Genomic DNA, 27733 nt, shown 5'->3' with positions numbered 1-27733 from the left:
TTTTAGCCCAAGGCCTGGGTCCTCTCTAATTTTAGATTGGGTCCATCCTGTATTCTAAGTGAGGCACCCATCGGGGTTCTCTAAAAATTTCTAATTTTCCTGTGGAAACTTTGATCACACTGATGAAATGTGTAAATGAATTTTCAAGATGTTAACATACCTACCAAAACATGGTGCAATCTAAATCAGATCACTACTGTCTTATTGAAATTAAGGACTGATTTGAATTAAATTGAAGCATGGTGTGTCATGCTGAAAATATGATTTTGTACTCCCAAAACCACTGACATGTTCATGGTTTGAGAAAACACAATTTTCAATAATCTTTAAAAAAAACAAAGAAAAAACCACCACCATTTTCAGTATATGCCTGTTACTCGAAGCATGTATAAATGGTAAACAGTATTGACTGGAACTGATGTGATGTCCTTTGAGCAGTTTAAATAGAGGCAATTAAAGGCAATGATGTCAGGTATAAACCACCTTTTCACATATTACTTAACTGGCTGACAAATGTCTTTGAAGGCTGCAGTGGGTAAGCCTATTGTGCTAATTTGCATATGTAGGATCAGGAAGTGGAACAACCCAATATAGGTAAATCAAATAGATGCTAGATGCATAAAAAAAAGTTATAACATATTGCCTCAAATGAGAATGTTTAAGCCATATGTATTATATTTTTGACAGGTTTGTGAACAGTCGCAACATTTCCTTGAAGTATCAGCAAAATCCAACAAAAATATATTTCAGAACTCTTTGTAAAGGGAGTTTTAATTTGTGAAGCATAATGTGAAACATGCCACCAAAAAAACCCAAAACAAAAACAGATAAGGGACACGCTGACATATGTCAACTTGGTTCTGACCAGGATTCACTCAAAGAATCCAGCAGAGAAGTTTGAACATCGGGGCCATCCAGTCCATAGTGAGTGTAGTGATGAACACTAATGACACGTGCATTACGTTCAAACCCCTTTGAACCCTATTGAATTTCCATTTGAACTGCAGTTATTGCAACGTTGTGTGACAATATGTGGATACTGGAGTCTGGGCTTTTGGAATTTCAGTCAGGGCTTGTTGAGTTTATTTAAGTCACCATTCCAGGGCCCAGGACTTTAAAAAAATTTCTTTGAGCACTGCATGGTACACATATTAAACAAATGAAAGTGAATTAGGTCTATGGCTAGTTCAAGAGTCTTGATGTCCTTTGGGACCAGGAAAATTATGTAATAAAAGCCTAGTGATTTTATGCTGTGAATAATAGCAACCACCTTTTCGTGGAGAAGATTGTAGATTTCTCACTGCAGAATGCCATGTTAAATGGTTCTTTGGTGATGTCTTTAGCTAAAGGCACCCTGGGCCATTGTGCAATGAACATGAAGTCCTCTGAAACTACTTGCAGGGTCCATTTTTATCATCATGGCAAATTCTTTATCATTCTACAGCAAATATCATGAGTCCTACCCTTATTGGCAGTGTGAGAATGTTGTCATTAAAAGGAGGTTGTCATGGAGACAGCTGCCTTTACTTCTTATTTAGCTTTGTTACTGACAACAGTGGCTTTCTACATGTACAAGATGTTTCCCTATCTTTATCTTGGGGTTATCCTTTCTATCCTTTTGATTACTTCCCTGAAAATATTTTCTCAGCCTCAGAGTCTGTATCTGTGGGAGATTTGTTTCTTTGGTGGCATACTTACATATTTCCTGCACCTGGCCATTAAAAAAAAGAGAATGGCAACAATCTTTGGCCTTGTAAAAGTAAAGATCCCTACATCTCTTTCCACTGGTTGTTAATTTGTCTGCTGTTAAGATATTGGCATGTCCAGAAAGAGTCATGGTGAAAGAGAACAAACTGTTTTCTGCTAGTTGGAAGATGCCATAAAAACAAAGTCCGACAAAGAACCTACTGCCATAACATTCTGGACCAACTGTTGTGTCATTAAAGGATTTCCAATCCATTCATACTAATTACAGTTTTTACATTCACAGGCCTGCAACATTGCTGTCTACTGCTGGGGTGTCAGTGTAAAATAATGGATTGTGTGTGTTTTATAAAATCTGCAATTAAAATTTGATGGTGAGCATCGCTGCAAAAAGAAAATCCTATTAATGCTAAGGTCATGCAATTGTCTGTGTAAACAACCCAATAAGTAAGTGACTTGATCAGACTGTGGTAGCAGCTTGAATGCTGGTTGTCTTTCTTGATTAACAAGCCAAGGAATGCTAGAACTATGGATCCAGCTATTGACAGAGGTGGAGAAGGACAAAATTCTGGAGCTATTAAGTAAAAGGCTCCTTCATTCGATGTCCAGAAGACACTCCTCTTTTGCCATTGTCAGGTCAAAGATAATGGAGCTTGTGAGCATAGTTCATCATCTCTAGAAGTGTGGCATTGCCTATACCTTTTGTACAATATGAGATGTATCTGGTGAACATTGATGCAAGTGGTGGTTAACTAGTAGATCATTTCATTTGGTATAATGTAACTTCTAGATAATCACTCAGCAAGTCCTCCCTTTGAGTGGCATAGGCATGTAAATGAGCTGACTCCATATCACAAGGATACTGTGACAGTGCAATGAGTGCATAGTATCTTTTGGCACTATATTGGTGAGGCCCAAAAAGAAATATGTTTACTACTGCACTGGTTTTAAATTTATGGTAGGATTTTAAAAAAACATATCTATGATTTAAGTACATATACATACATATGCACTTTAAGCACTGTGCTAAATTGGCTCAGTTAGATGCATAAATTAATTTTCAGGAATTTTTCATTTTTCATTTTTTTTAAACTTACATCATATATATTATAATGATTAGTATACATAATGTAATAAGTGCTTTCAGTACTGGGCAAAACAGACACAATTCAATTTTGGAAATTTTAAAATTTATTTATGTTTTTACTCTAGGGGAAAATAAGTGCTAGGATCAGCACCAAAAAACCCCCAGGACAGTCAGCCAACCCAAAACACAAGTTTTTGTGTGCCTTATGATGAGCTATGATAGTGACAGTATTCTGGTGTTCAGTAGGCATACTGGACAAGGTATTTTTTCCTTTAAGGATAGGACTGAATCCAGCATTGACCTAATCACCCTAAACTGGGACTAGCAAAATTAAATTACCTCATATTGAACCTGACCATTTTAAACATGTGCTAATCAATTTAGGCAACATTATATCAAATCACACCTGCCCGAAATCAATAAGTAGACTATCTAATTTGTAACATTAGTTAGCCATGGCCATTTCTACGGGAAAGTCTATCTGCATTTGGTACAGTGTAGGCGAGCTTCTGAGTAAATTTATCAGAGAGAGAGAGAGAGAGAGAGAGAGAGAGTTAAACTACACTACACGATTATCCTGATGATTTGACTAAAATGATGCTTTCACGAGGAATGTTTGTTTTTCTGATGTACGGTTGAACAATTATTATCTATAACCGGTCCTTTTACAATATACCTGCTACAGTAATCGGTATTTCAGGTCTTATTTTGACGTCTATATTTAGTTGATATACAAAAATGTTCTAGTGATAATGCTGTCACTAACCCCACGGCCATTTGTAAATAATGACCATTCGAGTTTTTGTATAGGTGGTGGGATATGATGACCCTAACAAAATGTACAGTTAAAAATAAGAAAATACATTCATCGTAAAAAAGCGTTTTCTACCTATCGTCGGTTTAGAGGAGTGGCTATACTGCGCTGTCAATTGTTTACCATATTCAGTTTGTTAATGTGAGTTATGTGGCTAACAGTGTACGTGTTGAAGTAAAAAAAAACACAATAAAAAACAAAACCTTACAGCTTTGCCTAATGACCATGCACATTAAGTGTATAAAAATGTTAAGCGTACCTTTTACACACAAAACCTCATTCCATCAGATATAATTACTGAAGTATAATTATATTTTTCTCCCTCTGTAGCTCACAAGAGAAACTGTTTTGACCTCGTTTCTTGGCAATGAAGACGCTATTAATGTTGTATGGTTTCGTATACAAGGCTACATTGACTATCTCAGCATGAAAAATTAAATGGGATTTTTCACATTAAAGTTAATAATATGCTTTGTAACAGCGATACATTATAACGGTTTAGAAAGCATCCTAATTTATAACTTAAAATTAAAAACATATTCATACGAATTTGAGGCAGGTGTTGCACGAATATGTAGCTAGCTCTGCTGCAAGTTCTAGACTGGGTATAAAGAAACTAATCTACAAACGAGAGAGAGAGAGAGAGAGAGAGTCATAAAAGAAAGAGGTACAACCACTGATCAATGCAGAGAGCGTGGTCTCGTACTACAATGATAGAGCTTTCCTACTACAATGATACATAAATAATTTGTATGTAGTGCTAAATATGTCTCTAATCACATTTTAGAGTTGTTTGAGAAAGCAAAATGTTTGTGTAAATATGTTTTTTCATCAAACAAATGGTGGGTTAAAAATACATTTTTTAAAAGTCAGATAGAAAAAGAGAAAACAAAAACATTACTCTGAGTCAACTATAATAATTATAATGGTGAGAACTATTCCCAATGCATTCTATACATTCTGAATAATGAGCAGAAAATGAACAATTGTTTTTCATTTGCTGTACCCTAATAGACATATTTTCAATTTTTTTTTTGAAATAGTGATCTGATCTTTCTTGTTTATCCAATACAGTGAAAGTCATACAAGCATGTTGGCATTCAGTAGCATTTATGAAATTAGTGGGTGTCATTTTTATTAGAAAATGATTATTTGAATTCTCATATGTCAATATTCCTTTAGAAGGTCATTAATTTCACTCCCTAAGAAAAAAGATACATGGTAAAATCAATTTTAAAGTACGTGAATATTTTTTGGATGAGGTCAACCTAAAGGTGTCATCCAGTACAGCTCTACATTGTGCCAAAATGTGATGAATAACAAGATTTTACAAAACATTATATATGATTAACTTGAGTTGTAATAATTGATATTAGTCAGTTTTATCTTCAAACATTTAGACACGTTTGAAAACTACAACTTCTACTACAACTATTTTTAGCACTAATAGTAGTAGAAGTAGTAGTTATGCTGCAAACGTTTCTAATTTGATTCTTTGGCCGTGTCAGTATCCCGGTTTGGTGAATTCAGAATCCATTGTGGCTTTGGATAGTTAAGGGAACCAGGCTATTACCGGAAGTAGACGTGGTTGAGTTGTGGTTTGCTGACAACATGGTTTACAACGTGTTTGTTTTCGGCTTTTTGTTGCTGGCCGTTGTCAGGTGGTCGTTGGCCGAGGAAACATGCTATTCGTATGCAGGTGGTCAAGTTTACCCTCAAGAGACCAGGAGAACCGCTGGTCACACCATACAGTACAGTCAAGCTGTTAGTAAGTCGAGTGGGAAAATGCCAAATGATTTGCCCAGTCCTTTATTTGAAAACAATAAAAATCGTAGCAGTCCAATAGTTGATCCAAATTATTAATGCAAAGATGCAACAAAAAAGTACAGTAATGTTGTTAAACTGAGCTTTTTTTTAATTATATAACCAAAATGCATGTGCATTGTTGCATGTGGTTTATGAATGTTGTCGTCTGGTCACATTCATACATTTGTTATGATGATGATTGTAGATACCTCTGCTACTTTATTGGTGTGTGGGTAAAATAGGATATAGGCAGGTAGTAGAGGACACGGGGTTTGTTTGACTGGCGGCGGAGACCAACGTTGTTCTGCACCACTCGTGCTGAGACGTCCGCGCTATGTCACCTTGGATGATCGAACCGCACACTATTAATTAATACATTTATTTAGACTAACCTTTGTATCCAGACGGTAAGTATAATCCCTCTTCTAATGATCCACAGCATTAAATCCTTTAGAACACACACTTTTTTAGTATAAATCCCTGTTGGAACAGAACACCTGTGTATTCATCAGCTGTTGACCTCAGATTTGAATTACCCACGCATGCATGTAAAGCAGCATCACCACGAGGTAAGAGTAGCACGTGAAAACCGTCTAGTGAGGCATAGATCACTGGGAATTTACTGATGCTTGGGTGGGAACTGTCTCGTTACGGCAGAAATTTAGGAGCTTGACAGAGAGAGAGAGACGTCATGTCAGAAATGTGAGATGGAGTGAATGATAAATAAATTGTAAAAAGACCACAAACTGTATTCAGATGTGAAAATATGCTACACAGTAATAATAATAATATTAATTTATTATTATTACTAGTGGTAGTATCTTCAATCATATTTAGTAACATTTACAATGGTATAAATGGATTTTATGACATACTACATACATATCTACATATTAATACTTTACATTACTTATAAGAAGTTACTTATATCCGCCGCCAGTCAAAAAAAAAAGGTGGAGAGCAACTTGCTGGTCTAATCCTTAGAATGATATACTCTTGTCCTATAATGTAAGACATCTACCCTGATATTTTATGTTGTTTGGGTCATCTTTTTCCTGATAGAATCAAATTCTGACACAAGCTAGTTGGTACATCTTAAAGTTCCATTGGCATACATTTCAGTTGGTTGAAATGCAATAATAACCAAATAATGCAGTAGACAGTTGGAGGAGAGTTAAGTCTCTTTGATGAAAGAAAGCTATCTAATTGCTTTTATCAACATTTTTTGACTACCACTGCATTTTCATTCAACTGAAATTCATGTCAGTAGAACTTGAAAATGTGCCCACTTGTGTCAGAATTTGATTCCATCAGGAAAAAGTATATTCTGACAATTAAACTTAATTTGTGGAAAAGTGTCAATATGTGCTGCCATGTGTATGAAATATTAATGAAAATTTGGCCCCTAGTTCACCTGTAAGTTAAGCCAGGAACGTGGTACACAATGCCATTTATTTTCAAAGTAAGACAACAAATAAATAACATAAATATCAGGGTAAATATATTACACTACAGGTTTAGATATACCAAATAACAGCGTTTTCAATAGATTTCATAACTGAAGAGTCAGTTGACCCTTGACCCCAAAATATTATAGTCAAAATGAAAATCCCTAGAGTCAAAACTTAAATTTTGAGAGTCAGTTCTTTTGGACAGTCAGTTGAGCCCATAGCTGTGATTCGTCATTATTGGTGGAAACATGATGTTTAAGATTTCTTGTCTTGTGATGAATAATCAGAAACACTTGTACAATATTTTGTAAGAAACATACAAATTTTTGTAAAAGCATTTCTCTAACTTTGTGTTATTGTGTGTTTATTTTATATATGAAACATATATTTTATGCTTAATTATATTTTCAACTTCTCAGTGTATTCTGTTATCAGCTGCTAAGATCATTTTATATGCAAAATATATCCATTTAACTATGAAAGCTATATATTATTCAAATATTGGAAGTACATCAGAGAAATCTCAGTTCACTTTTCTACTTTGACTCTCCTTCTCCCTCCTCAGATCTCACACTATCTTTCTGTTTCTTTGGAGACTGAAGGTCAGAAAATTAATCACCAGCAGATCCTTTCTGAGACTCGGACAGAAAGAAAATATACTTCATTGCACCAGCGTGATTTTAAAATTCAGATGTATGTAGTGTTATGTCCATTCAATTTTTTCTGAATGATCATTTGTTAAAAAGCTTAAGGTTTTAAACATTTTGCCAATTGAAGCAAATTAATCACGAATAAAACACAATCCTGCACTTGAAACTGGCTTCATGATAATCCATATTTTCCCATTTCCCATTTGTCTGATTATAATTTAAAGTGCAATCAAACAAACACCAATATTTTATCAGAAATGAATCCAGTAAAGTTATGAATGATTCCGATATTTTAAACATTCCGCCAAATGAAGCAGATTAATTGCCAATAAAGCAGTTTAAGTTGGTCCACTTTCCTTGTCAACTGGCTTTCAGTTCTGTGTAATTGAATATAATTTGATATGCAAACATAACAATGCTGATATTTGATCACAAAGTCAGTCCATTCATCTCATAATTGCTTCTTATTCCTCTAATACAAACTTCAAACATAATCTCAAAGGTCAGTGGTATCTGTCTCTGTTCTTGTGATATGGTCATTCATGGAACTGGACAGACTGGTCCCCTGCAGTACTTATACATATGGGTGGTAGCTACATAAGGGCAGGGAACCAGGTCAAGTGCTGGACCATCTGCATGTACTTTAGTCTGGTTTACAATCTAAAATATACAATACAGGCATACCTACAAAATTTCAGAAATCAGTAGCCATTCTGTTGTATAGAACAGTAGGAGTGGTCATTGTTACAAGGATTAAATAAAGGCCGGCAGAGTTTATCCCTGTTTTTGTATGCAGTCATTCATATCAGTGTTTAAATGCATATTTTCCAAGGTATTCCAGTCGATTGTCGTGTTCAGCAGGTAATTATGGTTGTAAATAACAGGTGGTTGTTTGTAGAAGAGGTCACTCATAACAGGTTATACTGTATTGACATGGGATTTTCACTGAAAGACTTGTGACATTTTCTTTGTCCTGAAAGAAAATGGCACCGCTCGGACACACAATATAGCTACCATGATTGTCATTTTGAAAATCTTTTAACCTTCCCTAAATACATGGTCAGATCTACATGGGGTTTTTACTTAAAAAGTGATCTCTACTTGGTACTGAATAAAAATGGTAGTGATCTGACTTCCAGCATTGTCACCAAATCTCATTATTGCTACTGCTCTGATATAATAATAATAATAATAATAATAATAATAATAATAATAATAATAAGAATGACTTTATTTAAAAAGGGTAACACAATTAGCTAAGAATTGATCTACCTTGAGGCCCACATACAAAGAATTTTTTATTTATTTATCTAAATCTCTGAAGCCACTAGATATATTGAGTTTGGAAGAAGCAAATAAAGTGGGCATTTCTAATCTCAACTGGAATACTATTTCAGAGCGAAGTTCCAGAGTATTGGAAACTTTTTAAAAATAATTCCTGATTTGGTTTTGGAAATTTTATACTGTTTGGTAGACATGGATCGCAGGTGGGAAGTATTGCCAGGTAGCCTATACTGGAACAGTAATTGTAAATTTTCAGGATCACTATTGTTGGATATCCTGTACATTAATTTGGCTTTTCTCAAAAGGATTCGGTCTTTAATAGGTAATATTTGCTTGGCCATAGCTACCAGTACATGGCGTTTTCACCAACATTTTCTTCTGAAACAGGTTGGTTATAGGTCTTAAATTATACCAATCTGATGTACAGTACAGCTGACATGGCTATTATCTTGAAAATCTTGTCGTGGCTACTTTTTACTGGATAGTCATATCAACGTGAGGTTTTCCACTCAAAGAGTCCTTACGATTTGTAGTTTATGAATGAAATAGAAACTACCTGACATTCAGTATGGCTGCTATGGTGGTCAGCTTTAAAACCTTATTATTCCTAATTGGATAATAATTGTGACATGGATTTATATTAAAAGATTTATTATGATATCTAGGTATGACCTCCACTATGGCTGTTGTCACATCCATCTTGACAATCTTATTGTATCTACTTCTCATAGTTCATGTGCCTTTATTGTTCATTTCATCATGTATTTTGACTTCACATCAGCCAGCAGAAGCCATGCATTGTAATTAATTCCAACTGAATGGAGTACATATACATGCATTACATTATTGTATTTAAAACTAGGTACAAATAGTTTATCAGTTGCCACTAGTACAGGAAATGATTTTTTTGTGGTTTGAAAACCACAACAAACATTGGCAAAATTCAAAAGATTCACCTTCGCTTTTGAATTAACTTGTTAAGCATGATGTTGTATGGTTTACCGCTATTTTTCAGCACAAGATAGGCTATACATGGTGGCCAGTATAAATAGTGGACGAAGAACCCAGGAAAACCCTGGAAAGAACCACTGACCCACAAGAAGCCACAGGCAAGCTTTCTCACATACCCACATTGGCTGAATCTGAGATTTGAACCCTCACAAATTATTTAAATAGTGAAGTTTATGTATGTATGTATGTATGTAAATTCGTTTTTTGGTGATGTTATTGTTCTAGGGTTTAATGCCATTTTTAAGCGCAAGATATGCTATACATGGCAGCCTATATAACTGGTGGAGGAAGAACCCTGGAAAACCCAGGGAAGAACCACCGACCCACGAGAAGCTACTGGCAGGCTTTCCCACGTACCCATGCTAGCCAAGCCTTGGACTCGAACCCATGCAGACAGAGGGGAGATGGCAGTGATCCAGAATGATGAGTGCTTTAGACCACTCGGCCACTCTGGGTAAATTCGTTTTTAACATTTGTTTGAGTGGAAGCTGATAATGGACTAACAGGAAACTATTTTCAGCCTGTCAAACATCATTCCTTTCAAGTGACTCCTTTTATATTGCAATCGATTTTTTAATTTATTTCAGTCTCCAAACCGGCCCCTGACTGGAATGGTACTGCAGTTGTGAATGGAGAATTCAAAGATATTAAGCTGTCTGATTATAGAGGAAGCTACTTGGTCTTCTTCTTTTATCCTCTGGATTTGTAAGACCTTTTCTGATCTGTTCACTACCAGGCCATTTATTTTCTCCCAGTTTTTTGTTTTTAAATTGGGAGACCATACAGGGCTTATTTTTTCTCCATATGTTTTGCAGAATTGTTAGATTTAAGAGAAAGATACAGTGTGACCCAGCTATAGCATGCTCCATTATAACATGAATTCTGATATAGCACAGTCATGACATGGCTCCCAAAATTTCATGATTATTTTTGTACATGCAAAAATAAATATGACATAATGATGGCATGGCTCCTAAAATTTTACAATTTCTTTAAGTTTTGTGCCAAAATAAACATATCAGAAACGTGTATCTGAACCAATTGCTGGGCCTTTTGAGAACTTTTGACCTTAGTTTATCATTGAAAGATGTCAGTTATTAATCTTACTACTGATTCATAAACAAGAAAGCCATTAAGTCTTTGTGCTTGTCTTCAGTGCATTCTGTGTACAATCATTGTGCATTCTGTGTACAATCATTGTGCATTCTGTGTACAATCGTTATGCAATCGTTGATCCACAATAGCCGCATATGTTTGTTCTTTAAACTTGCATATAGAAGATAGAACATACAGAACCAAACACCAAAACAGTGCAGTGGTTAATAAAAATTCAGTTGAAAATAAAAGAAGAGAATTGTGTAGAGTTGAATGTCAGTATTTTATTTTATTTTGGACCCTGGATTCGGGCATTTTACCAAACAAAATAATAGATCATAGTTGATTGTTGTTTAATGGAACTTTTATTGGATACATCCTATCATGGAGCTAAGTGCCTTTCCCTAGGACACCCTTAAGCAGCCAGGCTGGGCTGGACTGGGTAGGTATTGAACCCAGGATCCTTGGATTATGAGTCTGATGCTCTGCCCACTTTGCTAGCACAATTTCCAGAAACAGAAATAGAATGCAAAACAGAATAAAGGATAAGCACACAATGAAATACAGAATGAATGCAACCAAAATAAAATGTTGAATGAATGTGTTTTAAAAAAATGGAGACCACATGTGAAAAGCACAAAACAATGAATGATAAACAGAAATTGGAAGAAACTCAAATGCATATTATAAATGGATTTGAAATTTGGCTATTTGTCTAAATTTACACAATTGAAAACCCTTTACCATGAAAATATAGGGTCTTTACAATCAGAAGCATCCCTTACAAGCCATGCCATTATTCTTGTCATGGGTAGACATAAATCAATCATTATTAATGTGATGACATCACTAGTGAGTGTATAATATTCTATGCTGTATTTTTATGCTTTTTGCAGTTATATTAAATTCTCTAATTCATCTTAAATCAATGCTGTCATTTGCTATTCATTAAAGTACAACTAAATGAGACATTATGTGACAGGTATAGTTCACTCCATGTACATTACCAAAGATCAACTAAATGAGACATTATGTGACAGGTGTAGTTCACTCCTTGTGCATTACCAAAGATCAACTAAATGAGACATTATGTGACAGGTATAGTTCACTCCTTGTACATTACCAAAGATCAACTAAATGAGACATTATGTGACAGGTATAGTTCACTCCTTGTACATTACCAAAGATCAACTAAATGAGACATTATGTGACAGGTATAGTTCACTCCTTGTACATTACCAATGTTCAGAATTGAGAACCTGAGTTATGTAAATACATTAAATTTTCCAGTTTGGTCTAAACAATCCAAAATGAATGCAAAAATGAATGAAAATGATAAACACAAAATCTGAGGCCATGACAAGATGATAAATGAAATGAAAAAGAAATGCAGTTCTTGGGTCTGTTCTGATCTGAATATTCAATTCAGCATGTCAAATATGCTACATATAGATGGTGCCCCTTTGTTGACAGGCATCACATACTTATGAATGACTAATGCAGATCTGATTGCAGCAAAGGGAACTCTGTCAAGCCAAAGTTTTGAAATTTAGTTTTGCTGGGCTTTGCTTGCTTTTTTGATAGTGTATTGCTTCCTGAATCACATATTTCAAAATGAATCACAATTGAACACTATTTCATCAACTGAAATAATCATATTTTGCATTTTATGTCTGGAGTAAAAATTCGACTTCAGAGAAATATTTTTGTTAATCACAAGCTTTATTTAAGTTAGCTTCAACATTCTCATTCAGTGCAGTGATGTCTTTGATGCCTTTTAGCATGTCTCTTTGATTTACTTAAAGGAGACTAGAAATCAAAATTTTCCTTCTACGTATGTAATTCTCTACAGATTTTAATTCGACTGACATATTTATAAATTAAATATCGTAAGCGGGTAGTGATTTTATTGCATGGAAGATACCACGATTCCGTAAATTGCCGAGTTTTTCCAAGTTTTAATGAGACGACAGATCACGTGGTACCGTGACGCAATACTAGCCAGTCCTCGAATACAAACAAACATTGGCGAGCGAGGCAGACGGAAGGAGACAACATTTGGGTTGCACATTCAAAACTTGAATCTTCAGTCTGATATAATAGTTTATGTACTGTACTGGTCAGTGTTAAAAGAATTTTTTTAGGCACAGGCCCCGGGCAGGTGACTTAAATAAACTCTAGCCCTGACTGAAATTCCACAAGCCCGGACAGTTCATACCTGTCAACTCTCAAGCCGGGAGAAAAACCTCCTGATTTTGGGGGTATTTCCTCATCTACATCTCGATCTCGTAATATCTCTAAATTTTTCGCAGCGAAGTCCCGATAATTACATTATGTCTGTCAATTTTCATTTGTCAGAAGAAGAAAAAGCCAACCCCAAACCGTTTATAAATAGATATAACGTATGCAATCCACAGTCTAAGCTGCCACACTGCAGACATCGTAGTGATATGACTGAAAAATTGTTAAAGCTACGTTAAAAATTCAAATCACACGCACACACGTCTAAATCCGGCACTGGATGAAATAATTAATATCACACAACATTTTTTTTCTTCTTTTTTTTTTCTTCTTCAGTAAATAGAACGTGAAAATTAAACATTATTCAAGTAAATTTCAGATGTTTTTAAACAACTACAACAGTACTATAGTATAACAAAATTAAAAGAATACAATTGTTACCAATTAGCTTAAATGAATGATCACTGTGAAATTTTCTCTGCAAACAAAAATTGCATCTCCATTTCCGCCAAAGAAACTCGGCCAGTTAACACCTGACATTCCTCGACCGTATATGTAAAGTTTAATTACCATAATTAAATTAAAAGGAATAAAACAAAATATACCATGCAGTATATGTGGCCCTAAAGAACTAATTCTGAATAAATATTTTGTTCAGCAAACAGTGTTACATGCATTAAGACTTAAACCTGAAGTCCATGGCATCGTAAGTAACAACAAAATAGGCATCGTTTATTTTGGCAATCAATTGCTGGTGCTTACACACACACACACACACACACACTGTCGAACAGGGTTTCTTTGAAGTATGTCCGAAGGGCAGTCCTTTTCACAAGATCAATGCAAGGATGGAATATGTTCATCAGTCACATCGGCTTTATTGTGATGTGATGTGATTTTGATTTTTAACGTAGCTTTAACAATTTTTCAGCCGTATCGCTACGATGCCTGCAATGCGTCAGTTTATAGTGATGTCTAGTACTGGGGCATCATGCCGCAGACATGTAGCATGATGTCCCACCCAATCACATTATCTTGACACCAGGCCAACCAGTCCCAACACTAACCTCTTAATGCTGAACGCCAAGCGAGGCAGCTGTTAGTACCATTTTAAAAGTCTTTCATATGACTCGGCCGGGGATCGAACCCACGACCTCCCGCATCCGAGGCGGACGCTCTAACCACTAGGCCACCGGAACGGTCATATTGGCTTTATTGTTTGCGTACTTAAATCAAAACTTTAGCTATTTTGCAATTTAGCCAGAGCTGACCAGAATATGCAAAATGGGCTTGTCCTGGGGGAATAATAAGGCGTATCACATGGAGAAAAGGTACGTCCCATGGGCGCTCGCACATTGGGGCAAGGGGTTGGGTCACTAGTCCCCCCCCCCCCCCAGTTTCTATTGTCAGCCATTTAATGTGAAACTTTGACCTCTTTTCTTTTAATCGCTGTTATTTAAACTGCCCAAGGAATAATTTTATATCAGTTCCAATCATTACAGATTACCGTTTATACATACTACATGTATACAATGATTTTTTTTTAAATTTGTAATTTTTATAAGATTACTGAAAATTGTGTTTTCTCGAAACACGACAGGTTTAGAATATTATTTTTGGCAAAGCCTCCATTTGATTAAAATCAAATCTAAATTTCACCTTGGACAGTAGTGATTTGATTTAGATTGTGCTGTGTTAAGGCATGCATGTCAACATCTTGAAAATACATTTACTAATTTCACCAGCGCGATCAAAGTTTCCTCAGGCAAACAATTTTTGTTTCGACAAGCCTGACGGGCACCTCACTTTGAATACAGGATGGGCCGGAACTAAAACCAGAGGGACCCAGGGTGTCGGGCTATCCGTTTTATTTTTAGCACTGCTGGTGTAGATAAAAGATCTGTGAATTGATTGTTGCATTTTGTGGTCACTTACTCGGCCTTCTGCCTATTTTTGTAACTCGCACGTTCAACACTTTTCTCAGGATTTAAAATATTCAACGTTATGTCTGGAACAGAGCCAACTTTTTGTCTAAGCTTAGCATTTGCGTATCCTTGAGCTGCCATTTTTTCAGAATCCCTCTCGTAACAGTTCTTTGATAACGAGCACATAGGGCTGTATGGTGTTGCTTTGAAATCGACTCGTCTGTAATAATGTATCCATTTTTTCAGTATGCCTTTATCTTTCGGAAAAGAAAAAAAAAATGTTGTCCACTGGCTTTTCTTAATGTTTTATTACACCCGTAAGCAACGCAAAACGGTATTGTGTTTTACTCTGGCAACTCCCACTTGGGCTGCTGGAGTCGCTACTATGACGTCACATCCCGAAAGTAACCGAATAGGCGCGGAAATTTTGCATACGAGGTCACGGAAATTCAGCTCCTAGAAGATAGGCCAATATTTTAATATTGGCATTTCGGTCGCAGATGATACTTCAGAATAAGGTTTACTGCTATAGTACCTTTATTATTATCCAATATTTCCATTGGTTTCTGGTCTCCTTTAAACTAATTTATTCGTTCTACTTTGTCTCCTTCACCTATGCAAATTAGCAAAATGGACTCTCCCACACCAGATTATGACTCACATGAGCAGGCCTATTTATTGTCAGGCAATTTATCTAACCTCTCAAAGGTCATTGTTAATCTCAGACCACCATGCTTTTTAATTGGCTCAGTTATAATTATCAGCTATTTTCCTGGAGGAGAGGATTAGCTGGACTGTTTACTGTTCATACATACTGATTACATGCACAATTATATCATGGTGGTCAATAAATGTTGTCTTTTGGTGTATTTTTTTGAAAGAAACTTTGTGGGTAAGATTCCTAAAAATCCTGTTTCTTGAAACAACCATGTTAGGGGAGGGGTAGGGTTGGGAGTCCATAATCACATTTTTCATGTGACACCGCATGTTATGGCAGGTACGGTTTTAGTAATTTGTTGGCAGCTTCACTAACTGTGGGATAGCTGATACATATTAATTTCCAGACATGTTTAATAGATTGTGGGGGATATATGTAGTGTATTTTGGGTGACATTCCCTGGGTCATCGAGTTTTGGGGGGATATATAATAAAATGTATGGGCTGTTGCCATAATAGTAGTTCTGGTTTGATTTGCATTATGTATATCTAGTTGGTATTGTTCCATTTCAGCACTTTTGTCTGCCCCACGGAGATTGTTGCATTCAGTGACAGAATTGAGGAATTTACAAAAATAAACACAAAGTTGATTGCCTGCTCAGTTGACTCACAGTTCACTCATTTATCATGGTAGGTAATGTACCTTTGTCAGAAATATCACTTGACTCACAGTTCACTCATGTATCATGGTAGGTAATGTACCTTTGTCAGAAATATCACTTGACTCACAGCTCACTCATGTATCATGGTAGGTAATGTACCTTTGTCAGAAATATCACTTGACTCACAGTTCACTCATGTATCATGGTAGGTAATGTACCTCTGTCAGAAATATCAGTTAATACTTTTTATGCTACTTAAGGACCATTTTAATAGGTATGTTTTCAGTTATCTTGTTTGGATGATATCAGACATGTATCACCAGCAAAACTCGCATGTGTAATGAATTATGTACTTGTTTCTCCTTTGAATACATTCCCTGATCACATTCACATTAGGAATATAAACCTGCTACCTCCTGAATTCATACCTGCTAAAATTCATCTTTTCTGACTGCATCATATTGACAGAGACAGTCACTCTTGCCTGTTACCTCCCCTTGCCACCTCTATGTGTCACCAGCTTTTAAGCTTCATTTAAATACACAGAATAACAATCCCGTTAATCCAAGTCTCTTTGTATGAAAATTCAAGCCATTCATTCAAAAATATTATTTATTTGGTCATTATTCAGTTATAAACAGGTGATATACTTTATTTTTTTAATATGGTGTACAATCTGTGAAATTTCATCACTTTCTTAGATCTTTTTATTTTTTTACTGCATGGTTCAACATGCTATCATTTATATATATTGGCTTTCAAGTGTCTATGCATGCTCTCTTTAGTTTCTGCACATTTATAATGGGTGTTATTTAGCAAATTATTAACACAAGGACGTGTTAATTTATCTATTTTTTTCTCTTTCTTTATCATTTCAGAAACTTGTCTTCTCAGTGCAGTAAATGCAAGAAATACAATGCAAGGGAAGACATGTACGAGTTCTGCATGGTATGTGAAAAATGTACCTCTTCTATCCCCATGCAGCATGCACACTTTGTGGTCTGAGGCCGCCAGATCAGCAATTCTGCATAAATCAGCGAAAGACAAAGAAGAGGAGACAAAAGACTATTATGGATGTACTAATTATACATCTAAAATACATATATTTGAGGAGCACACTTTTTGTGAGGCTTGGATATGGTAAGTGGCAGATGGGGATCAAGGGACTGACTCTGGGAAGTCAGTCCTGATTATGTTCAACAACTCTGTAATAGTGACTTACCTCAAACAGAGGCACCAAATCACCCAAACTGTGTGCTGATTTGTCATTTTCTTGGTTGGTGTATACAAACTTCAGATCGATGTGCAAATTATACACATTCCCGGCCGGTGTTATGTTTAGACATGGTCAGGTTTTTAATACAGAATTATCCCATCATCCGTCTGTTTTTGATTGGATTTCTGATATCCGGGGCATCTGATGATTGACCTGTTTGTAACAAGGTGTAACCCCAAGCTGCCCACCATGTCTCACTGGCCTTGGACCCAGATGCCTGGGCAGTGAATGCACTGTTGATCAGTTGGGGGTTCTTTTGCTCCCCCGCCGTGGTATCATTACCAAAATTATTACAGTATATATGTGGTTAGAATGGCAAGATAATTCTGATGCCCCTCTCAGATGGGACAGCGATCTGTTTGATTTAGTGATAGATATAAGTCAAGCTGAATCTTCTCAAACAACAGTTGTTTCACCCCTGTCTGGACTGCTCTCTCCTTCGTGCTTGGCTCTTGTCAGGACAGCCTTGTGAGAGAAACCATTCAGACTATTCAGACCTTCAGTTGTGGAGAGAATCTCAAGAACAATAGTACCAAAGTCACTTAAGGCTTATGAGAGAAAATGGCATGTTTTCAGGGAATTGTGCAAAGCAGTACCATCATCCTTTTGAGTGCCTTGATCCCTCAAAAAGCTGAAAAATTTCTGGCTGTGTGAGGAGAAAAGTAGGCACCAATTTCTTTCAAAGGCAGCTGTTCCTTTATATCTGACACTTTTAGGCACCATGGCAGAGGAGATATCATTCTTGGTAAAGAATTATTAAAACAGCTATCCAATTTTAATTTGAATAGACCAAAATCCCTCAGAGTTTCCAAAATGGAATCTGTCTAGGGTCCTAACATGGCTCCACGAAGAGAAGTTTGAGTTTTAGCTAGGACCTTGCTGTTGCTGTTATCATACAATACCTGTTTCTATATGGCTTGAGTTTGCGAGGTACAGGTCCTTTAAGTCAACCTGAACTATATTCAGTTCCGATTGGATGGCTTAGTGATACTCTTGATACAACCTGGCTTCATGGCCAAGAACCAGCTACCATCAGCAGGCAATCAGAGTAGTCACACGCTCCCTCTCATCTTTAGATAAGTCGGGAGTAGCAACCACACAGGATCTGTCAGTACCCTCAAGCACAACTTGAAATGCGTAGAGACAGGTCCATGCAACTGCCAAAGACTCTTTCTCCCCATGAAAGCAGGAAAGCAGAATATCACCTCTCAAACTTTCATGGCTTAAGTCAGTTATACTTTGCATATATACCTGCATACTTTGACATCTTAAAATATCAAAGTGCAGATTTCAGCACTTGAAATCAGACTGATCTCTGTTTCTATCCAAGGCATCACAGAATTTCTATCCAAGGCATCACAGAAGCTGTTGACTGGAATGCTGAGTCAAACCTTCTAGAGTTTGTATCTCTAGGATTTAGCTTTGCAGAGACAAAATCTGAATTTGGTGAGTCTTATGGTTGTGACCCAGACCTAATTAATCCAACACAACATCTTACCTCCCTGGTTCACAAATGAATTTCTATGCCAAAAACCCACCGTCCATTCAATGTTAATGCATCTTTCCACAGAGTGGAAGAAAGTCAGTATTACTTTTTGCACACGACTACATGCTGCATGGTGATGCACAGAAGGTAGATATTAAATGACTTTCTTTTTTATGGATGCCAACTGCGTAGCTGTTTGATAAAATTAATACTGGAAAAATTATTCCTATAGCAGCTTACCACAAATAAAAGTGATCTTCAGCTGTTTTAATTAGTCTGTGTTACAACTGTCTTTTCCACAGTATGGAGACAGGGTATGGACCAAGTTCACTCCTGTCACGGCTCTACCATCCCATCCTATGCGGGATTTGGAGTCTACCCACAGGACTTGGGCTAAGGATGGGAGTTGCATTGGTTTCCCCCCCCCCTTCCCAATTATACCAGTGAACCTTTAAGGGATAAGGATCCCTCCACCGTAGGGCCCTTGGTCCATTATGCACACATGGACTACTGGACCTTGCCCTTGCAGATGAGGTGATGCTGTGGCTTGTGCCCCGCCTTAACCTTCTCACCAGGTGGCCTCCAGTTTGAGGGCTAAAGGTGCAACGTCATCCAGGGTAGACAGATGTTCTCATTTTCCCGCTGGAACTCATGCTGAACTATAGGCTATGGTGTAGACTGCTCCTATGCCTACTCCACCAAGGGACATGGATGCTCTGCCATTCTCCGACTCGGTGACATGGATGCTCTGCCATTCTCCGACTCGGTGTGTATTAGACCATGATGATGATGACACCCTCTCTATCCTCATGGACTCAAACTAGTTTGGAGAAGGTCACTATGGGCAAATATTGCTTGATAAAATAGAAGGTGGTTTGTTATCTTTCAACATTGAGACCTCTTGTCTCTTCTGCCAGTTACAGGGTACACTCCTGGAAGTGGCCTACCAATCTTCCAAATTGAATACCAATGCGGCCAAAGTGGGTAATTATATGGGAGCCTGGGTATGCCTTCCCATCAAAATAATTGATGCCGTAGAGCAGAAAACCTGGTTACTCATAGTAGACATATTTCCTCTAATATGCAGAGAGGGACATCATTCAATCCATCAGCCGTACAATTCATGCTGGAACCTGCGGCCAAGATGTCTCAGTGCGTGCTTTCTGTTGCCATGGCATTGTCAGTGGAATCTCTTCACATCTGCCATGATGCTGCATTGAACTTGTCAAAGATCTTGCTTAAAGACCTTCTTAGGGCTGTTCCACTAGAAGGCAAGACCCTCTTTGGGGCCCTCATGCTTTCTGTGGCTTTTCAAAAATTGCTATATAATCCTTCACATCTACTCCTGGCCCTTCACAATCAGCTAGGAAATGTGCTCATGCAAATCACCCTCAGGGCCACCTTAAAAATGTTTCAGGCAGGCACAGTTCCTGTCCAATCCAAAAACTCGAGCAAGAACGCCTTGTGTGTCAGGTCCACGGTGTCCAGGTTGCTTCAGACCCCAAAAGAGGAAGTCTGCTAACCCTTCTTCCTGTCCCACTGGGGTAAAGTGGGTGACAGCCCTAGCAATTGAACCCCTCTCCAGCCATGCATCGCACTCCTGAACTTGCCAGTAAGTGCTTGCCTAGGCCTTTTCACAGGGGCTTTATATAGTATCATGGATAATGGGTGGGTCCTCTCCATCATGAATGAGGATTATCAGCTCCAGTTTCAAGAACAACTCCCACGATCGAGGACCCCAATTTTCATTCCCCAGTCCAATCTTGTGAAATTGAGGGAAGAAGTGCATACCCTATTGCAGAAAAGGGCATTCAAGAGGATCCTGAAAAATCAGTTTCCTCCTCCCAAATCTTCCTGGTCACCAAAAAAAGCAGAAATTTGTTAATTATAATCAATCTCTCCCTGCTCAACCAGTCGTTTTTTTGTTGTTGTTGAGAAAACGTTCAAGATGGAGACATCTTCCTCAATCAGGTATGCTTTTTGTCTGTTCTTTTGGGCCATCTCCAATGACCTTCAGGTTGGTTATTTGCATATCTGGATATTTTTCCCACACCACAAATATCTGCAATTTTGCTTGGACCATGCTGTTTCCAGGTTCTGCTGTTCAAAATCTCTTCCATGCCCAGAGTCTTCACCTGAATTGCATGAGTGGTGGTGACCTGATTTTGATGACTGGCAGATCCACAATCTTCAGGTGCAGTCACTTCATCATGCCCATTCTTGGTTCACCATAAATCATTTGGGTCTTTTACCAAACCTCAAGAAGTCAGAACTTATTACATCACAGAATTTTAATTAGGTGGGGATGAACTTCCTCTGGATCTCACCCCTATCTATCCTGTTTGGAACCTTGAATGCCACAGCTGACTTGGACATCTCCATATGACCCTCTACACTTTTTCTCTATCAACCCTGATCCTACTAGGATTTGAATTTCACCACCATTTTCACTGGTAGATGAATAGGGACAGATTCTTGGCTGGAGTCCCCATGCATGCCCCCAGCCCCCACTCCAATCTGTTTGCCAATGTATCATATTCCTGTTGGGGCACTGATTTAGAACTGGAGGGCATTATTCTCCAGGTTCTTGAACTATGGCAGCATTGTCCCTCCACATCAACAACCTAGAAATGACAGTAGTAGTAAATTAAGAGTTGTCACAAGCTGGTAGCAAAGGAGTTATCATAGACTGGTAGCACAAGAGTTGTCATTGACAGTTAGCACAAGTTTCCATACCTTGATATCCTGCCCAGGGATTGTTCCAGAGAAATAGCAGATTTTAGCATGGATACAGTAGAGACAATTCCAAAAGATGACAGAGCCCTACTTCTCGCCATCATGCAGGGTCAAGTCTTCTGTCACTTGCCTCCCCCCCCTGCGGGGAATACACCTGTGGGTGCCAGACTATTTTTATTTAGTCTTACTTGGATCAGTCTCTTTCCACAAGAACTATTGGGTGATCCAAGGCATGTCAGTAGGCCTCAGAATATTGTTTATCAGACCTCCTTCACTTTCATCCTCTGCCTTTATGACAGAAACCCTGAAAGATCCATGAGGGTGGACATAACCTCAGAAGGAGATGCATCATTTACTCATAAAGCAGATGGTGGAGATTGTACTAAAATCGTACATTGAAGACTTCTACTCCAGAAACACCATCATGTATATTTAATTTGTATTGTGTGCTGGCTTTTCTCCATGATTATGTAATGTATAACTATATTGTGTGATTGACCTTGGTCAGTAGTTGAGTTTGTGTCCCTCCTGACTACTTGCATATTTTTTATTAAAAAAATGTATAAACATATTACCTAGCTAATATTTCTCAATGATTTTGGATGATATATTAAGATCATTATTAATTAGAGGTTGAAATATTTATTGATGTTGAGTTCAAGGTCTGGCTTTATTAAGAAATTAAGAATGTTCTAGAGGCAAGTTTATGAATTTATGGGAAAATGACTTTCATCCTGGTTCTGTTCTTGTATCTTAGCTTTTTATATAAATTTTCTGTACTTCCAATCACTCATTTGTACCTTAACATCAGCCTTTAGAAGAATTGGTTTTAGTTGTGTTTTAGTTAATGATTTCATTTATTTATTTCATTTATTCATTGAAATTACAAAGTGCTCTTTGACTTAAGGACTAAGGTACTATCTTGGAATTATTATGAATTCATTCAAGGACATTTGCATTATATCATCAAGACTGTTCACACATTAGCACATTCCTGGCTATTGGAACATCAGTTCATTCAGTATTGGAATTCGTTTGGAACACCACTAAAATTCATTTGGAAAACTATATAGTTTTGGAATTGTAGTAGACCTTTTAGGACTATTTGTGATTTAATCAGCAATAATGTAAGTTCTTTTTAAATTTTCACTTTGTATTCTTGTGAAATAAATTATTTGTTGAATTTTACAAACTTGTTCCTTTTAGCTCTTTTCTCTTACTTAGTTCAACACTGTAGAGTCATAAAAATAATAAAATCCAGTGACAGATTGGAACCAGTGATTGATCTCAGCAAGTTCAACCAGTTCATTTTTGGCCCCAAAATTCAAGGTGGTGATGTTTGATGTTTGAGATTACAATAAATAATAGATTAAAAAAAGTTTTGAAATTTTTACAATGGACGAATTTAGAAAAACATGTGCTGTAATAGAAACAAAGATACTTATCTAACTTTAGTGCACATGTAAATATTATCAAATTGTAATATGTGAGCAGTTTTACTAAAATTTTGAAATTTAGTTTAAAACTTTAAAAATGGATGATGTGGGGTAGGTTCATCCAAGGAAAATTCTGGAAGTCCGAACCAATTAACAGAGTATCTGCCCTAGTGTAGGAATTAGATACATTATAAGCTATACATCGCAAAGGAATGCTAACTCATGACCACTTTGGATACACAAAAGATAATTTAAGTAATCGTGACCTACCTAATGAGAAATATATACCATTTTTAATTGATGACGATTGCTTGATTATTAGCACACAATTACTTTGGTCTAATACGGACAAGTTCAGTTTTTTTAATTGAAACAAAACTCATTGGACATTATTAAATCAATGGCAAATTTAAAACTCCCTCAACCAAATAGACAACAAAGGATCAAATAAAGACAGTGGTAAAAATTTCAATAAAGATGGCAGTGAATGATTAATTTGGTCTGTAGGAAGCCACATAAGTTCCAACAGTACATAATACTCTCGTTCCATGCAGTTATACTTTGCACTGGTGTTTCATCATCTGGGCCTGTACTGTCTGGGGGCAGTTGACTGAGGCTTGATGTGCTGACAATTTTTTAAAATGTATATTTCTATTACAAGCTTGAAAAAGCACAGGAAACCATATCAAAATATGCTGTGTCTGAGGGACAACAATGGGGTCAAAACACATGCATCTAGGCAGCTGATTGCTGTTCTAGGACACAGGTCCTTGGGTAAGTGGAAATTCCTGATTCAGTATGCTTATTGTATTTAATTTAAAATATTATATATGTTCTTATTTTATTTGTGTATCTTATTTTAGGATCAACACACCAAGAAATAAAGGTGGCCTTGGACCGATAAAGTTTCCCATCCTATCTGATTTAACGCACGAAATATCCAAAGCTTATGGTGTTTATTTGCAAGATCTGGGACACACTCTAAGGCAGGAACCTTTTATTATTTATTTATTCACATTAACTCAACTTTAGTATTTTGTGTCATGTGTAATTGATGTAAAAATGTTCAGTTTATTAAAGGTTGCCTGCAATTGAGTATAAACTTTACTTACAAGCATTCCAGGAGAATAATTAACCTAAATGAGTTTCAGTAATTTCATCATGCATTTAAAAAAAAGAAAATGCTAAATATGAATTGTCAGCAGGTATGCATAAGCATAGCTGCCAACCCTCATGAATTTGAGTGAATTTCGTGACTTTTTCAGTGATTCACGGATTCACGCCACAAGCCAGAAATTCACGAATTCTCCAATTCTCAATTATTTTAAATCTTTAATAAAATAACTGATTTCCCGTTAAGCGCTAGTCGTGATATTCGCAGTTGCCAAAACAGTCCGGTACTGCTGGCCGCGATATTAGTAGATCTACAGCCTATTAGTACAGTTGGCATGGTAGCAAGCATTTTAGCCTATTTTAATCTATATGTATAAGAGTAGTTTTACAAATGCTTATGAGAGAAACTGGGGCCTAACCGGAATTTTGCTCCATGCACGAGTCACCAATACTTATTTGAGTTACTGTTCAGCATCGCATGTAAGATCTTGAAAATGTCTTCACCACCAAGGAAAAAGAAATGTATTGCTCAAAAAGTGAAGTTTAATTTGGAATATATAAAAATTGGCCGTGCATTATGCCATTAGACATTGATATTCATCATGCTTTTTGCACTCAATGTCCCATTGCAGAGATGATGTGAGGAAGCACATCGGTTGCAAAAAAAACCACGTAGAAGTTGGGAAAATTAAGAATTCGCAGGTTTCAGCTCTGGAATATTTTAAGCCATCGGCGGAAGACCTGCAAACTACCAACGCTGAAGCATTATTTGTGAGTTTTCTTGTTGAACACAATCTATCTTTATCAGCTGGAGACCATGCTAAACATTTGTTCCGACAAATGTTCCCGGACTCAAAAATCGCTTCCAAATTTTCCTGTGGAAAAACCAGAAGTGCTGCAGCTCCTGTGCATTCCTCACAGCAACTGTGACAGAGAAAGAGTATTTTGTCTAGTGAAGAAAAATAAGAGACTTTAGGGCCTCCTTAGGTGCAGAAAATTTGTCAGCAATTTTAGTCACCAAGATCAACCAGCAGGCAAGAAGTCTGAACTGTTTAGAAATCAAATTTACGTTCAAGCAGTTGAGGAAGTTCAAGTCTACCACAGTATCATGTCTTGATAAATAAATATTTCTGCATATATGTAGTGTTTTAGTTTTATATTGCGACCTTGATGTAGTGTAGTGTTGACAGTCAGAGTGGATGGAGTTATTATCATGGTATTTTTCACTAATTCATGTCCAAATTCACGACTTTTTATCCCTATTTTCACTAATTGTGAGCCTCGAAGGTTGGCAGCTATGCATAAGATCCAAGCATTTCTGTAATGCTTATTTAGAGTTTCAGAGTTAATGGCAAGGGTAATCTCCCTTACTATTTTCCTCCATGGTTTAAACTTGTGTTAAGAATTAATATCCAAATTCTATAGCATTTTCCCTTCGATGATAGGGTACCAACAGTAGGTGGTAAAATTCTGAAACATTTCCTTCATTGACAAGGTTTCCTCTTTGTTAAAGGTGAACCACCTTTAAATAAAATGTCATTTGAGGTAGAGATGCAAATTGATCTGTTGTTGAGGACATGTCACGATTTTTTTTCAGAAAAGATGTAATTTATTTAATATTCTCTTAAATGTGTCAGTTTTATTGTCATGTACAGAGGTCTGTTCATAATTGATCCCAAGGGAATCCTGCGACAGATTACCATGAATGATTTACCAGTTGGTCGATCAGTAGATGAGACAATACGACTTGTACAGGCATTCCAGTATACTGACACACATGGAGAGGTTTGCCCTGCTGGATGGAAACCGGGTTCTGATACAGTATGTACTTGTCATCTCCATGTGATTATTACGTTTTTTATGAACCACCATGACTGGTTTTTTATGACCCACCATGAATAGTTTTTTATGATCCACCATGACTGGCTTTTTTATGACCCACCATGACTGTTTTTTTATGTGTCTGAGGAAACTGTTCTCCTATAATGTTGTGTGCTGTGTTTAGTGTCGGAGCTGAAAGTGATTGATTTATACCCCACAAAATAACAGCATAGGAGAACAGTTTCCAAGGGAGGAGGCATTAATAGGTTTAGTATTTCATATGACATCAGCACATGGCACATCTGTTAGAAAATATGTAGTTTCAGTATTGTGGATTAAAGCAAGCAAGTCTGATTTCCATAGTTCATTGTTCTGGAGTCAAGGGAACATATTTATTAATTGTAGTCATATATAGTAACCAGAGTAAAGGGAACCAGTGTAATTTTTATAGCCAGGTTTGGTATCTTGGAGTCAGGGGAATGTGTGTAATTACTGTAGCCAGGTTTAGTGTCCTGGAGTCAATGAATTAAGTACTGTCTAAAAATTAATACCATTAGATATTGAACCGAAACTTAAGAATTTGTTATTCAGTGTTGTAACCTTCAATATCATTTCTGTACTTTTTCCATTTCAGATAATTCCTAATCCCGAAGAGGCTAAAAAGTATTTCAGCAAACAGAATCCAACAAATTAGCAAAGTTCAGTCCTGATATTATTTTGAAATACCTTGTCTAATTTTTGGTCAGTTTTCTTGTCCTGGTATTTTCTTTGTACATCATTATGCAGCTCAGAATTTTGTAAGTAATCTCACTTCAAGATACTCCATATTTAGGTGTCAGTTTGGTGCTGAAGATGAAACACCCTATTCACAGGACGAATTTGAGGCTAGCAGTTGACATTTATGTCTAATTTTGTCTCTTATGTCAAAACATTCTATTTCTCTCTTCATATCCTAATTCTGAATTCTGTCATAAAGAGGGCATTTTCAGAAAGGATTCAAATTTCCATGATAGATAAATAGCTCCCTGTCCTGACTTGTGATCTTTGAACAGCATTGAAAGTCTTACTGCAGTTTTAGGTCAAATGCTAAATGCAGGATATATATGATTGCATTATTAATGATCATATTTGAATCGCTTTGTTATCTTGAAATCCATGTATATCATTTTAGAAGTAGCAGTATCTGACACTAATGTCTAAAATTAGAGAAAACCAATAAAATCTCCACAGATGGTGTTGATGTCATTGCTATTTTACACCCCAGACATTGTTGATGTCATTGCTATTTGACACTCCAGACAGTGTTGATGTCATTGCTATTTGACACCCCAGTGTTGATGTCATTGCTATTTGACACCCCAGACAGTGTTGATGTCATTGCTATTTGACACCCCAGACAGTGTTGATGTCATTGCTATTTGACACCCCAAAATATGGAAGGGCAAATTCATTGCTAGAGCAGTTACAGTTGTTTTCTC

General features: G+C 36.8%; 2 protein-coding genes across 5 annotated transcripts in view; one reads left to right on the top strand and one right to left on the bottom strand.

The window, feature by feature from the left end:
* Positions 1-3980, bottom strand: part of LOC149801169 (uncharacterized) — a 104233-nt gene extending 100253 nt beyond the window's left edge. For all 4 annotated transcript variants that reach the window (XM_089955194.1, XM_089955196.1, XM_089955195.1 and 1 more), the window contains exon 1: positions 3865-3980. The gene's annotated coding sequence lies outside the window, so the exon portion shown is untranslated. The remainder of the gene's footprint in view (positions 1-3864) is intronic.
* Positions 3981-5167: 1187 nt separating this feature from the next.
* On the top strand, positions 5168-27487 carry LOC149801168 (peroxiredoxin-4-like). Its single transcript, XM_089955198.1, has 6 exons — positions 5168-5373; positions 10395-10512; positions 16299-16415; positions 24185-24307; positions 26090-26255; positions 26890-27487. Exons 1-6 carry the CDS (start codon positions 5217-5219, stop codon positions 26947-26949), a joined length of 741 nt encoding a protein of 246 aa, XP_089811324.1. The 5' UTR covers positions 5168-5216; the 3' UTR covers positions 26950-27487.
* The last annotated feature ends 246 nt before the right edge of the window (positions 27488-27733 follow it).

Source organism: Sinohyriopsis cumingii, chromosome 4 (assembly GCF_028554795.1).
Source record: "Sinohyriopsis cumingii isolate HCF-2022 chromosome 4, ASM2855479v2, whole genome shotgun sequence".
Lineage (NCBI taxonomy): Eukaryota > Metazoa > Mollusca > Bivalvia > Unionida > Unionidae > Sinohyriopsis > Sinohyriopsis cumingii.
The sequence above is the reverse complement of the archived record's forward strand: the minus strand, read 5'-3'. Positions and strand labels throughout refer to the sequence as shown.

What these genes read in the sequence shown, in the direction of transcription:
- LOC149801168 (XM_089955198.1), top strand. Translation starts at nt 5,217, where the DNA reads ATGGTTTACAACGTGTTTGTTTTCGGCTTTTTGTTGCTGGCCGTTGTC. An exon ending in ACAGTACAGTCAAGCTGTTA is followed by an intron (nt 5,374 to 10,394) that starts GTAAGTCGAGTG and finishes AATTTATTTCAG; the next exon opens with TCTCCAAACCGGCCCCTGAC. An exon ending in GATCTGGGACACACTCTAAG is followed by an intron (nt 24,308 to 26,089) that starts GCAGGAACCTTT and finishes TGTCATGTACAG; the next exon opens with AGGTCTGTTCATAATTGATC.